The sequence below is a fragment of the Pipistrellus kuhlii genome, unplaced genomic scaffold, assembly GCF_014108245.1.
Source record: "Pipistrellus kuhlii isolate mPipKuh1 unplaced genomic scaffold, mPipKuh1.p scaffold_m20_p_84, whole genome shotgun sequence".
Taxonomy (NCBI): Eukaryota; Metazoa; Chordata; class Mammalia; order Chiroptera; family Vespertilionidae; genus Pipistrellus; species Pipistrellus kuhlii.
This window is the reverse complement of record NW_023425589.1, coordinates 225447-237930: the sequence shown is the minus strand read 5'-3', so window position 1 is coordinate 237930 and position 12484 is coordinate 225447. Positions and strand designations below refer to the sequence as shown.

Below are 12484 nucleotides of genomic sequence, written 5' to 3'. Positions count from 1 at the left end.
CAGGGTTCCAGGAACCTCCCATGCCCGCGGCGCCAGGGCTTTTAGGGAACCTGGCCTCTCGCCTTCCGGGCCGCGGCTCCCAGATCACTCCGTGGCCTGCAAACCCTGCGGCCCCGCAGAGCGCGCCTGGGGTCCCGCAGTGCCCAGCCACAGGGCCAGGCCCGCCGAGGCGGAGCCCTTCCAAGGACAGTTCACCCAACGCAGAAGGTCTTCCATTTCAGCTCCAGAACGCGGGCTCCAGACAGGACACCACGCGTCTCCTCGGCTCCGGCCCTCCCTGTGGGGCGGGGTTCTGCCTGGAGGGACCCTCCCCCCCTCTTCCTCTACACTTCAGCCGAGCAAAGGGGGAGGGGGGGGAGCAGACCCACTTGGCTCCTGTTGCTGCTGGAGAGCGTGCAGTGTTGGTCTGGATGCCTTGCTGGCCTTTTCTAGACCAGACCCTGCTCCTTGTCTGAGTCTGGGTTCTCTCCGCCACCCCCTCCCCCCAGTATTTCAAGACTCTGGGCCCGCCAGGGAGGCCCCCTCTCCCCCCAGCTGAGGGCAGAACTGGCTGTCTTACAACCCCCACCGCCAGGCCCACGTGAAACCACTGGGTTCTAGGTCCCGGCTGCTGAGCCTAGACCCTCACCACTGTGCTGCGCCCGGCCTGGAACCGAGCCCGCTGGGCTTCTAGAACTTCCCTTGTTCCGTTTTTGTTTACCTCAAGGCTCTCCTGTCCCCAGGCTGCGCCCGGCCCCCAGCTTCGGTGAGGGGCCCCTCGCCTGTGCTGCGCTGTGCCCGATGCACCTGCTTGCCCTCGGGAGTGGGGGCAGAAGGGGATGACTGAAGTGTGTGTGGCGATGAAAAAAAAAAATACAAGTATATTTAAGAACCCCAGGCCTGGTCCGACACAGGATTTGATGGGCCTCTTGCCTGGCCTCTACCCTCTCTCTCTTCCCTCCCTCCTCCATCCCCCCTTCTCCCCGACCCAACCCCAGGTCCCCAGTTCCTTGTCATTCTGCTCTCACAGAGACTTGGATTACTGTTGTGGGTTCCAGTGTTCTTTCAAGAGAAGGCACTCTCTGCCTTGTTCAGTTGGGACCTAACTTGCCAGTAGCAAAATCCTGGGGTCAAGCTCTCGCTCTCTCTCTCTCTCTCTCTCTCTCTCTTAATATTTTTATTGATTTTTTACAGAGAGGAAGAGAGAGGGATAGCGAGTTAGAAACATTGATGAGAGAGAATCATGGACCAGCTGCCTCTTGCACACCCCCTACTGGGGATGTGCCCACAACCGAGATACATGCCCTTGACCGGAATCGAACCCGGGACCTTTCAGTCCGCAGGCCGATGCTCTATCCACTGAGCCACACCGGTTTCAGCTGGGTCAAGCTCTCTCTGACAGAAAGGGGCTTTGTCGCTGGAAATGGGTCCACGTGGAAGCCAGGAGCCGTGTGTGGCTCTTGAAATCCCTCAGCACCAGCAGTAAGTGCTCCGCAGCCACAGGCGGCCACGTGTGGCTCCTGGGGCGACCCTGTTGGGCGGTGGGTGCAGCTTTAGAATTTCTCCTCGTCACGGCGGACAGTGCTTGCCGAGGGCACGTGGCCAGGGCGCTGTGGCCTTTGGCCTTGGACCCGGCTGTCCCCCGCAGAGTTCTATTTTCAGGAAAAATATTTGTTCTTTCGGCGGCCGTCTTCCCCGGGTCACAGTACACCTGGCACCTGCTGCTCTCCAGGGGAGTCAGTAGCTACAATGTTTGGATGTGCGCTCATCCTTCTGTTAGCCGTGGTGTCTGTGACACACACAAGCCCCTCCCTCCCTCCCTCCCTCCTCCACCAGGATCGCCAGTCATGGTCAAAGTGGGGTGACAAAGCAGGAACGGGGTGCTGAGTGGACAAAAAAGCAGGTGTCCAGCAGCCACTTCCTCTTAGGTTCCTTCTAACCCAAAACAGGGAAGGGCAGGGGTCACTGTGCAACTGGGACTCAGCTTCTTCAGTTCCTGTTTTGATGACTTGGGCCCGTCTCACTTCCCAGTTTCTGTGCCGACCCCCATGACCCCCATTCCTGAACCAGCAGCTCGTGCTTATCATGTGCCCCAGCCCTGACTCACCTGTCTCCCATCATCAGCAGCCTCCAGCAGGTCAGGTCTGGGTGTGCCTCTCGGTTGCCATGGGCTAGTTACATACTAATACCCTCCATTCACCCGTATAAAGGGCTGGCAATTCTAGCCCCCCCCCCCCCCCCCCCCCCATAGAGCCAGCACTTGGCTACTCAAAGGTGATGGTTTCTGACATTCCTGAGAGTCCGTTCCCACCACCAGCCCCTCCCTGGAGTCTGGGCTCCACCCTGGAGGTGGGGCGATGAGTCTGACCGAGCGGAGAACCGCTACAGCAACACCTACAGGTGGCAGGTGAGAACCGGTCCTCCCTCCCCCGCCAGCCCAGCACCGTTAGCTGGGCGAAAACAGACCCGCCTCCTTCCCCACAGCACGCACACACACACCACCAACTGCTGCAAAAAGCTTTATTGTTTCATTTGGTCCCGTGCCGGGGAGAGGGCTCCGGGGTGGATAAAGGAATGGCTAGTAGTTTCGGGAAGAGGCTCAGGCGAAAGCCAGAGACAGAGGGGGCGGGGGCCGCTGAAAGGCTTCTGGGCACCAAAGGCTCCTAGTCGTCGTGCTTGAGGGTGAGCCTTTCGAAGAGGTACTCGCCCAGCCCGGCCTGGGGGCCGGCCAGCCTGCGGATGTTGGTCAGGTGGTCGCCCATCTTCTTGATCAGTTTCACCTCCTCGTCCAGGAAGTGGTTCTCCAGGAAGTCGCAGACCTAAGTGGTAGGAGGAGGAGAGACAATGTTGCCACTTGTTGATAGAACAGTGGACAGTCGGAGAACAACATTCACAGGGAAATTTGCCCAAGCGAGGAGGAGGCCGAGGCTTGGGACAGAAGCTCCATTGCAGGGAAGGCCTGGGAAAGGGCAGATCCGGATAAAGGGGGTGCTTACGTGAGGGTCTGCGCGGGAGGAAGCCAGAGCGTGCAGCTCCAGAAGGGCCTGGTTCAGGCTCTTCTCCAAGGCCAGGGCGGATTCCATGGCGTCCAGAGTTTTGGACCAGTCATCCTGGGGCGGTTTCTACACAAGACAAAAGGCTCAGAGGCTCAGAATTGGCCCCATAACTCCGCAACGGACTAAAAGTTATATCCCTCAACATTTGGCGAGGTGGGGGGGGGGGGGGCGGCGCGACACGAAGTGGTATAGGGCCTAGCCTAAGAGACGTCTATCACCCCACCCCCACCCACAACTACACATCCCAGGAGCCCACACAGCCCCTAACGGTGGGGGGCGAAGGCACGCCACGCGCAAGGACTGCTGGGAGATGTAGTCTACAGGCCCGCACACTGTTTTACCTGCACGTCCTGGTAGAGAACGCGGCCGCCTCGCTGGTTCTGCAACTTGAGCAAACGCTCCGCGCCCTCCCGCTTCTTCTCCGCCAACTCGCGGAAGAAGTGGCCCACGCCCTCCAGGGCCACATCGTCGCGGTCGAAATAGTAGCCCTGCGGGGAGAGATGGCGGGAACGGTGGTTGGTTAGCGGGAGGCGAGGCCGGGCCCGGCTGCAGACTCCGCCCTCCGCCCAGCAGAACAAAGAGGCCCCCGCGGGCGGGCGGAGCGCCAGGAGTGCGCAGTTTGGGGGGGGAACCAGGGCCAGGCGTGTCCCGGGACCCTTACCAGCCCGAGGTAGTTGTAGGAGGCCTTCAGGTACAGGTTGATGAGGCGGTTGACCGAAGCCTCCACGTCGGCGGAATAATTCTGACGAATTTGGGAGCTCATGGTTGTTCAGTAATGAGGCTTTCAGGTAGAAAAAAAAAACCAAAACCACCAAAAAACCGGTGTGTCGGCTGGTCCCGGAGGTGGCGCTGACGGTGGTGACTGGATGAGACGCAGGAGAGTGGCCGGAGGCTGGAAGAACGGCGTCCCTGGGTCTGTTCCGTCCAAACACTGTTGAAGCAAGAGACAGATCCGGGACCTCCGGGCGCTGCTGCGAGAGGCCCGGCCGCGCAGCTCCTTTTATAGGCCCGGGGGCCCCGGAGGGGGGCTTCCAGGGGCGAGCTATGGGCCAATCCGCGGTGGCGGTGGGCGGGGCCTGGAGCCCGGAGTGGCCAATCCGGAGCAGAGAGGAGTCCCAGACGCCGCCTGGGGCAGTCAGTCACGCGCCTGTTGCTGGAGGCTGTTGTGAAATGGGCACTGGGAGGGCGGGGCTGGGAAGGGGGGAATGCGGGGTCTGGGGCTGATTCGGGGTAGTCACGGGATTCTGGGGTCTCTGGTAGGGGTCCTGGGGTCTCAGGAGATTCGGGGAACCCTGAAGCGTGGTCCTGTGGTCCTGGGGGTGCCTCAGGAAAGTAGGTTGAATTCTGGGGTTCGCTGGGAGCGCGGGCTTTTCTGGAAGCCTGGGGGTGCAGAGGCCCCCGAATGACTTGGGGTCTTGCTTTGGGAGCTGAGGGTTCCCCAGATCGCTGGGACGTTTGGAAGGCGGTGAGATGGTGTTTCTGGAACCTTGGGGATCTCTCTGGAAGATGGGTTGGAGGGAAGCCCTGGGGTTCGCTCGAAGGTGGGATTACTTTAAAGAAATTTTTTTTTTTAATTTTTTGCCTTAATGTTCACAATGGAAGACCTGTTTTTCTGGAAACGTCCTGGGGTCGTTAGGCCCTTGAGGCGAGCTGCAAGCGTCAAAGAGCAGGGGTTCTAGAGCGTTGGTGTGCGTCGTGGGTCGGGGAGAGGGGTGCTTGTGGAAGCCTAGTGCGTAGGGTTGCTTTTTGTTTTGTTTTGAAGGGGTCTTGGAGAGCCCTTGAGACTGAGCCAGGGAGCCCTGGAGCCTCGGGCCTCTGTCAGAGGTCCACTGTTTTGGGGAGCTGAGATGGGGCGGGGTCCCCCGGAGGAGGACCCGCCGGGGTGCCCTCTGGCCCTGAGGACGCCCCTGCCTCGCCTGCCACGTGCGCCTCCCCAGTCCCAAAGCGGAGCCCGGATCCGGGGGGCCTGGGGTGGGATGTCCGTCCCCGACCAGAGTGCCGGGCCGGGCGGGGGTCTGGGGGGCGGGGCGGCCGCACACCGGGACGGGCCTCCAGGGAGAGCCCTGTTGTGGGGGAAAGGGCAGGCCTGGACCCCGTGCCCGTGCCCTCGGGGCGGCGGCCACGCCCGCTACCCCCACGTCGGGGCGGGCAGGGCGCCCTGGCCGGGGAGGGGCCGCCGGGGCCCGGGGGCCCGCCGGGGTGCCGCCGCGGCCGGAGCGGCGGTGCTGAGTCACGCTGAGCTCAGCGCAGGAAGGGGCGCGGGAGGGGAGGGCGGGGGCCCGCTGACCTCATCTCCCGGCGGCCGCCCCGCCGCGGGGACCCTGGGAACGAGGCCGGCTGGCTCGGACCCAAGCCTGGCCCCCTCCCCCAGAGTGCAGCCTGCTGGGCGCTTCGTTACTCCAATGCCTTTTTCGTCCCCTCCCTTCGTGCCGCTGCGGAGGCCTCAGTCTCCCCTCCTGCTATCTTGTCTGCCAGGCGGATCTCCCCGGACTGGGAAGCTCCGGGAACAGCCCGGAGGGGAGGGGAGTAGCGCCAGGCACGCTGCCTGCTGCGGCCACCTTGGCGCGGCCTGGGTTACACATTCACCAGGCTGCAGGCGCGGCCCGCAGACCTTTAGCCTGAGTGCTCACAGGCAGCAGAGGAAGGGGTGAGACCAGAGGATCGGGAGGACGGACCGACAGACATCTGGGGGTGTGGAGATCCTGGGATAGGGAGGGAGACACAGCTACAAGAGACCCGGAGAGACGGGCAGAGAGAAAGAAGGGACAGACAAGACCCTGGACTGAGTGACCGCCCTCTCTCTGATCCACGTTCTCTTGGTGTCTACATGGACTAGGCCCGTGGTCGGCAAACGGGGGCTGGAGAGCCACATGCGGCTCTTTGGCCCCTTGAGTGTGGCTCTTCCACAAAACACCACGGCCTTGGCGAGACTATGTTGAAGAAGTGGCGTTAGAAGTTTCTGTGTAAAAAAATGCAGCTCTCCAAAGAAATTTCCATCGCCGTCCTGTTGCTATCTGGCTCTGTGGATTGAGTTTGCCGGCCACTGGGCTAGGCCTTCCCTGGGGCCTGCTCCCCTCGGGAGGCCCCCCCGTTACCAGGCCGCACTCCAGAGCCCGTCTCCAGCTGTGGCCCCATGGTCTGGGCCTGGTCTGCTCCCTGTGCCCTCCTATCCTAACCCCCCATCAGCTCTCCTACCTCCAGTAGCTTCCTCTGCTCCCCAAGTTCCGATCAGCACCCCCTTCCCCTCCCCCAGGCTCCACCTCAGTCAGTGTGGAACTTGCCAGAGTGGAGGCCTGCTCTGTACCCTCCGCACCCCACTTCGGCCCCGGGCTCCTGCCTGGGGCAACACCCTACGCCGTGGCACAAGTGATCATTAAGCAGCCTCCATGCCCCTCAAGACTGCAGGCTCCTGGAGGGCAGGGCCAGGACCTGTGCCTTCACTGACCCCCAGGGGGCACTGGCTCCTCAGAGTGTGTCAGTCCCCGTGTCAGCGGGAGCCGGGCCTCTGGGGACAGCCAGGGAGGGGCCCAGTGACTCAGAGGCAGGAGTGTGGCCCGAAAGAGGTTTATTGCCCCCCCGAAACCACTCCCCCCACCCAACCCCCAATAATTACAAAAGTAAGAAAAAGGCCCCTGACCCCAATCCCCACCCTCCCCCAGAAAAATGCCATAATTTATTCGGAAAAGTCACAGTCCAGGGCGGCCGGGCTCAGCCCATCGTCTTCCAGATGGTGAGGGAGGCGGTGAGCACGCCGGCCACGAAGATGGTCACCGTCTGCCACGTGGGGGTCCCGAAGTAGGAGAGGAGGCCGTCCTGGGGGCGGGGACAGGGGCACGTCTGCCAGGCAGCCTCGGCAGGGCGGGGCAGGACGAGGGCAGAGGGCAGGAGGCGGGCAAGGGCCTAAGCCTAACAGGTCTTCAGGAGCTGGGGCCAAAGGGCTATCACAGAACTGGAGGATTCCAGAAGGGGAGGCACCAGGGAGGGCAGAAAGTAGTAGCCAGGCCAGGGGTCACCGGGAGGTCAGAGGTCATCGGATCAAAGGGTCAGCAGGTCCCCAAGGAGCCCAGGGTTGATCAGATATGTGACAAAATGCACCACAGACCACATCTGGTGAGGTGAACATGCAGGGGGCGGGGGCACCACCGTGGTGGGCTGGGGGCGGGGGTCCAGGGCGAAGGGGGGTCGGGGCCTCACCCAGCCGCCCTGGTCCTGGATCCAGCCCAGCAGCCGCTCTCGAAGGAAGTCCATGGTCCAGCCCACGATGGTCTTGATCAGCTCGGGCACTTTGGTGCACAGGGCCTGCGGGGGGCGGGCCTCAGGAGCGGGCTTGTCCCCGGCGCCTCCGGAGTGGCCTCCAGCCCCCGTCCCTGCTCTGCCTCCGCCGGCAGCCCCAGCCTCCTTCCCCCTGGGTCCGTGAGCCTCAGACACTGCCGCCTGACCGTGCCTCCGCCGGCAGCCCTGCCGCACCTCCGCCGGCAGCCCCAGCCTCCTTCCCCCTGGGTCCCAGGGAGCCTCAGACTCTGCCGCCTGACCGTGCCTCCGCCGGCAGCCCCAGCCTCCTTCCCCCTGGGTCCGTGAGCCTCAGACACTGCCGCCTGGACCGTGCCTCCGCCGGCAGCCCTGCCGCACCTCCGTGGCTCCCGTGCCCGTAGGAGGGAGCGGAAGGCACAGCTCGCCCACGGGGCCGTGCGAAGGCTCTGACGCAACAGCAATCCGACCTGTGGCTCCTCTTGTGCGCCCAGTGCCCTCCTGTCCTCACTCCCACCAGAGCTTCCTGCCCGGAGGACCCTCCCACATGCCGGTACTAGGCCTAAACGGGCCTCCACCAAACCAACGTCCACGCATCCCCCCAGGCTCAGGTCTGAGGCCACCAAACCAACGTTCACCCATCCCCCCAAGCTCAGGTCTGAGGCCACCTCCCCAGAGAGGGCGCCTCTGACCTTCAGACCAGGTGACTCCACACCCTCCACTTCCCAGAATGCCCCCTTCCCTCTGTCCGCTGCTTCTCCACCCCCTCCCCCCTCCGTGCCCCCGCCCCCTCCCCCATCACCATCACTGCTGTCCCCCTCACCCCAACACGCAACCCCATTAGCCCACCATCCCAAACACAAACACAAGTCTACTTCGCCCGGCGGGCGTGGCTCAGTGGATGAGCATCAACCTATGAACCAGGAGGTCCCGGTTCGATTCCCGGTCAGGGCCCAGGCCTGGGTTGGAGGCTCAATCCCCAGGGTGGGGCGTGCAGGAGGCAGCCAATCAGCGATTCTCTCTCATTATTGATGTTTCTATCTCTCTGTCCCTCTCCCTTCTTCTCTAAAATCAATAAAACTATTTTTTTAAAAACATCTATTTCCAGCTCGGGCCAGTTTGGCTCAATGGAGAGTGTCGGCCTGCAGACGGAAGGGTCCCAGGTCTGATCCGAATCCAGGGCACAGGCCTGGGTTGCGGGCTCAATCCCCAGTGGGGGGTGTGCAGGAGGCAGCCCATCAATGATTCTCTCATCATTCATGTTTCTCTCTCTCCCTCTCCCTTTCTGAAATCAATAATCTAAAAAAAAACACATATATATATTTCCACACCTCCAGTACTACTGTCCAAGTCAATCATTGTTTGCAGGGACTAATTATTATACGTGGCCCCTCCCCAGCTCCTCAGCTTTTGCCCTTCTGTCCCATAATCCCTTTTTCTACTCACAAAGGCCAGAACAATTTGTTGGGCTTCCCTTCCCCCAATATATATATATATAGTTTTTTAAAATTGATTTCAGAGGGGAAAGGAGAAGGAGATTGAGATAGAAACATCAACGATGAGAGAATCATTGATCAGCTGCCTCCTGCACATGCCCAACACAAGATGGAGCCTGCAACCCGGAATCGAACCCAGGACACGTCAGTCCGCACGCTGATGCTCTATCCACTGAACCACACCGGCCAGGGCCTCCCCCAATATTTTATCATGAGAATCTTCAGAGAAAAGTTAAAGGAATTTCACAGTCAACAACCATACACCTGCAACGTAGGTCCTACAATTAACATTTTGCTACACTTGCTAGAATAATATCTTAAGTGTATGAATCAGGTCACCTCACTGTCCTGTTTACAATCAGCCAGTCGCCCTGGCGGGGGGCCTCAGTTGTGTGAGCGTCCTCTGTGCACTGAAAGGTCGCGGGTTCCATCCCCGTCAGGGCACATGCCCAGGTTGCGGGCTCTCCGCCCTCGGGTGCGAGCAGGAGGCAGCCAATCGATGTTTCTCTCTCACTCTCTCTTTCTCCCTTCTTTTTTCTCTAAAATCAACGAAAACATATTTAAAACAACAATAATAAAACAAAACCAGCTAATCACTCTATCTCACTCTGAGTGAAGTTGAAGTCTTGAGTAGCCCATAGGACCCTCAAAAATCAGCCTTCTGCCGAGACCGGTGTGGCTCAGTGGATAGAGCGTCGGCCTGCGGACTGGAAGGTCCCAGGTTCGATTCCGGTCAAGGGCATGTACATTGGTTGCGGGCATATCCCCAGTGGGGGGTGTGCAGGAGGCGGCTGGTCGATGTTTCTCTCTCATCGATGTTTCTAGCTCTCTATCCCTCTCCCTTCCTCTCAAAAAAAAAAATCGATAAATTAAAAAAACAAAAACAAGACTCCATGGTAAATATGTATGGAGTGTGGGCATTTATAAAGAAAAGAAATCAGCCTTCATCTCCTCCCCTTTCGCCCTCCTCACTCTGTTCTAACCACAAGGGCCTCCTCAACCCACAAGGTCTGCCCTTACCCCAGGGCCTTTGCATGTGCTGTGCCCGCTCCAGATGCCTTTCCCCCAATCCTTACACATCACTGCATCTTTCTCGTCCTTCCGACGCTGGCTTTCCTGTCACCTCCTCGGAGGAGTCTTTCCCGATCAATTTGCCCAAAACCACATCCCCCCAGCTCACTCCTCCCAGCATGCGTCGCTCGAAGCGCGCTCCGGAGAGCAGGGACCCAGCCCGCTGTTTGGGGCTGCGTCCTGGATGCAGAGTCCGACATGGCACACAGTAGGCCCGATAAACACCTGCCGGTTGAACGCACGAAGGAAGGAGCAGAGGACTGGCTCATAACCTTCTCCTTGCGGTCCCTCGGGGCTGCCAGGGGGTGGGCGCCACCCCTCCCAGGCCCCCCCAGGTGTGAGGGGAGCCTCCCGGGCTCCCCGCCCTGAGCCACCCACCTTGAGCACCAGTTTGCTGGCAAAGTAGAAGAGGGCCACCACCCGGCCCCAGTTGAAGTTGCCGTCAGAGAACATCTCGGCCGCCACTCGGAAAAAGACCTCCCGGGGCGAGTCTGTGTCCACAGCCGCGATCATCCTGCGGGAAGGGGGGCGCCGGGGACGGAGGGGGGTCAGGCAGGGCATGGGAACGGTGGTGTCCACCCCACTCCAGAGATTCAGAGGCCCGAGCCCCACTGAAATGAAAAGCAAGAGGCCAACGCAGGGGAAAGGGACGGGATGGGCATTTAGGAAAGTGGGGACAATGCCTCCTCAAAGAGGGTTTCAAGATCCTCTGGGCCCGGCCCGCCCCGGTGTGGCTCAGCGGATAGAGCGTCGGCCTGCGGCTGGAAGGTCCCAGGTTCGATTCTGGTCAACGGCATGTACCTTGCTTGTGGGCACATCCCCAGGAGGAGGTGAGCAGGAGGCAGCTGATGGATGTTTCTCTCTCATCGATGTTTCTAATTCTCTCTCTCTCTCTCTCTCTTTTTTTTTTTTTTAATGTTTCTAATTCTCTATCCCTCTCCCTTCCTCTCTGTAAAATAATCAATAAAATATATTAAATATATATATATCTCCATCCTATGGGCCCAGCTGGCATAGCTCAGGGGTTGAGCGTTGGCATCTGAACCTGGAGGTCATGGTTCCATTCCCCGTCCAGGCACATGCAGGGGGCAGCCCATCAATGATTCTGTCTCATCACTGATATGTCTCTCTCCCTCTTCCTTCCTCTCGGAAACCAATAAAAATCTTTAAAAAAAAAAAAAGACCCTTCGGGAGGGGAGGGCCGGGAGCCAGCGAGCTGAGTTGAGTGGAGGGGCCCTGGATCCCGGGTCGGCGGGAAATGGGGGCTGCGGACCTGGACTCGGTGCCCCTCAGGGAAGGGGGGCTGGGGGCAGGGACTCCTGGGGCCCGGGGGCCTCACCTCTGCAGCTCCATGTTACTGTCCAGCTCGTCCCCTATGCGCTTGAGACACTCGCTGAGCTTCTTGGTGGATGCGTCCTGGGGCACCCTGGGCCCCAGGGGCAGCCGCGAGGTCTCTTCCCCCATGTGCTCCGCTTGATCCTGGATGAAACTGGAGGGGGATGGAGGAGGGTGCACCATCAGCACGGGGTGGGGGTCACCCTTCACATCCGCTCCACCGTAATCAGACCTCACACTCACCCCTTTAGCAAAAGGGCCCCTGTCTTCATGATCTGCTCAGAGCTGGTGGGCCCTAGAGGAGAAAGGAGGGAAGAGGCGCCTGGACTCCTGGGTCCTGGGGGAACTGGGGTGCTTCATGGTCCCTGAGGGGGGCCAAGGCGAGGGGGGCCCTGGACCTCGGGGGCCCTGGTAGATGAAGTGATGGGTGGCCCAGACAACTGCGCCCCTGATGGAGAAAGTCCAGGCGGGGAGCCCGGGCCTGGATCCCACATTCTTCCGGGAGCGGAGACTCGGGGAACCCTGAAAGCATCCCGGCCTGAGGGGACCCAGGGGAGACCCGCCCCTCCCACCAGGAAGTGGTGCCGGCGACAAGCCCGGGCTTGTCCGGGGGCTTGAATCCTGGGGTCCCTAGCGTATCGGGGGTCCCGGGGCGCCGGGCGGGAAGGCCAGAGAGCCAGGGAGCCTGGGGACGGAGGAGGGAGGGGGCTGGAGGCTGGCAGCACCCGATCCGGGAGTTTGGGACCCGGGGCGCCTGGAGATCGCACGCCCCGGGACCCGCAGGCGGGACCGGGGGGCCGGCCGGCGAGGGGCTCGCCCTGCTCCCGCCCGCCTGCCTCCCGCCTCACCCCCGTCTCTGGGCTGCTCCCCGGACCCGTCCATCACCGCCGCTCCCGCCGCGCCTCTCGCCGGGTCTGCCCCGGCGGCTGCAGCACGCCCCCGGTCACGTGACGGCCGCGGGGCGTGCGTCGGGCCACGTGACCGCCCCGCAAAATGGCGGCCGCCGTGGTCCTCTGCCCCGCAGGGCCGGCGCTCCCGCCGCCGCACCTGCCTCGCTCGTCACGTGACTGTGCCATCGGCCCTGCCCTTAGGAACTTGTCCTGGCGCCCTTGCACCCGCCGCCCCTTCAATCACAGTGTAGCTGCCATTCATTCATTCATTCGTTCATTCGTTCGTTCATTCATCACTGCAATATTTTCAGGAGTTCGGGGCGTGGCTTGAACCCTCCAGGGCAGAAGAAACGTCAAGTGCAAAGTGCACAACAGCGAGGAACAGCAGAGGCCAGAAATAACATTCATT

General features: G+C 61.2%; 2 protein-coding genes across 3 annotated transcripts; both read right to left on the bottom strand.

The window, feature by feature from the left end:
- Positions 1-2482: 2482 nt before the first annotated feature.
- FTL (ferritin light chain) lies at positions 2483-4028 on the bottom strand. Its single transcript, XM_036425696.2, has 4 exons — positions 3697-4028; positions 3377-3523; positions 2976-3101; positions 2483-2798 (listed from the first exon to the last, which is right to left on the bottom strand). The coding sequence occupies exons 1-4, from the start codon at positions 3796-3798 to the stop codon at positions 2643-2645; spliced, it is 531 nt and encodes a 176-aa protein (XP_036281589.1). The 5' UTR covers positions 3799-4028; the 3' UTR covers positions 2483-2642.
- Positions 4029-6583: 2555 nt separating this feature from the next.
- BAX (BCL2 associated X, apoptosis regulator) lies at positions 6584-12162 on the bottom strand. 2 transcript variants are annotated; one of them, XM_036425694.2, is made up of 6 exons: positions 12034-12162; positions 11429-11480; positions 11190-11339; positions 10229-10364; positions 7230-7334; positions 6584-6848 (listed from the first exon to the last, which is right to left on the bottom strand). In XM_036425694.2, exons 1-6 carry the CDS (start codon positions 12065-12067, stop codon positions 6744-6746), a joined length of 582 nt encoding a protein of 193 aa, XP_036281587.1. In that variant the 5' UTR covers positions 12068-12162; the 3' UTR covers positions 6584-6743. The 2 variants fall into 2 exon arrangements, with proteins under 2 accessions (XP_036281587.1, XP_045433137.1); XM_045577181.1 differs by lacking the exon at positions 11429-11480 and having other exon boundaries at positions 12034-12062.
- Between the last annotated feature and the right edge of the window lie 322 nt (positions 12163-12484).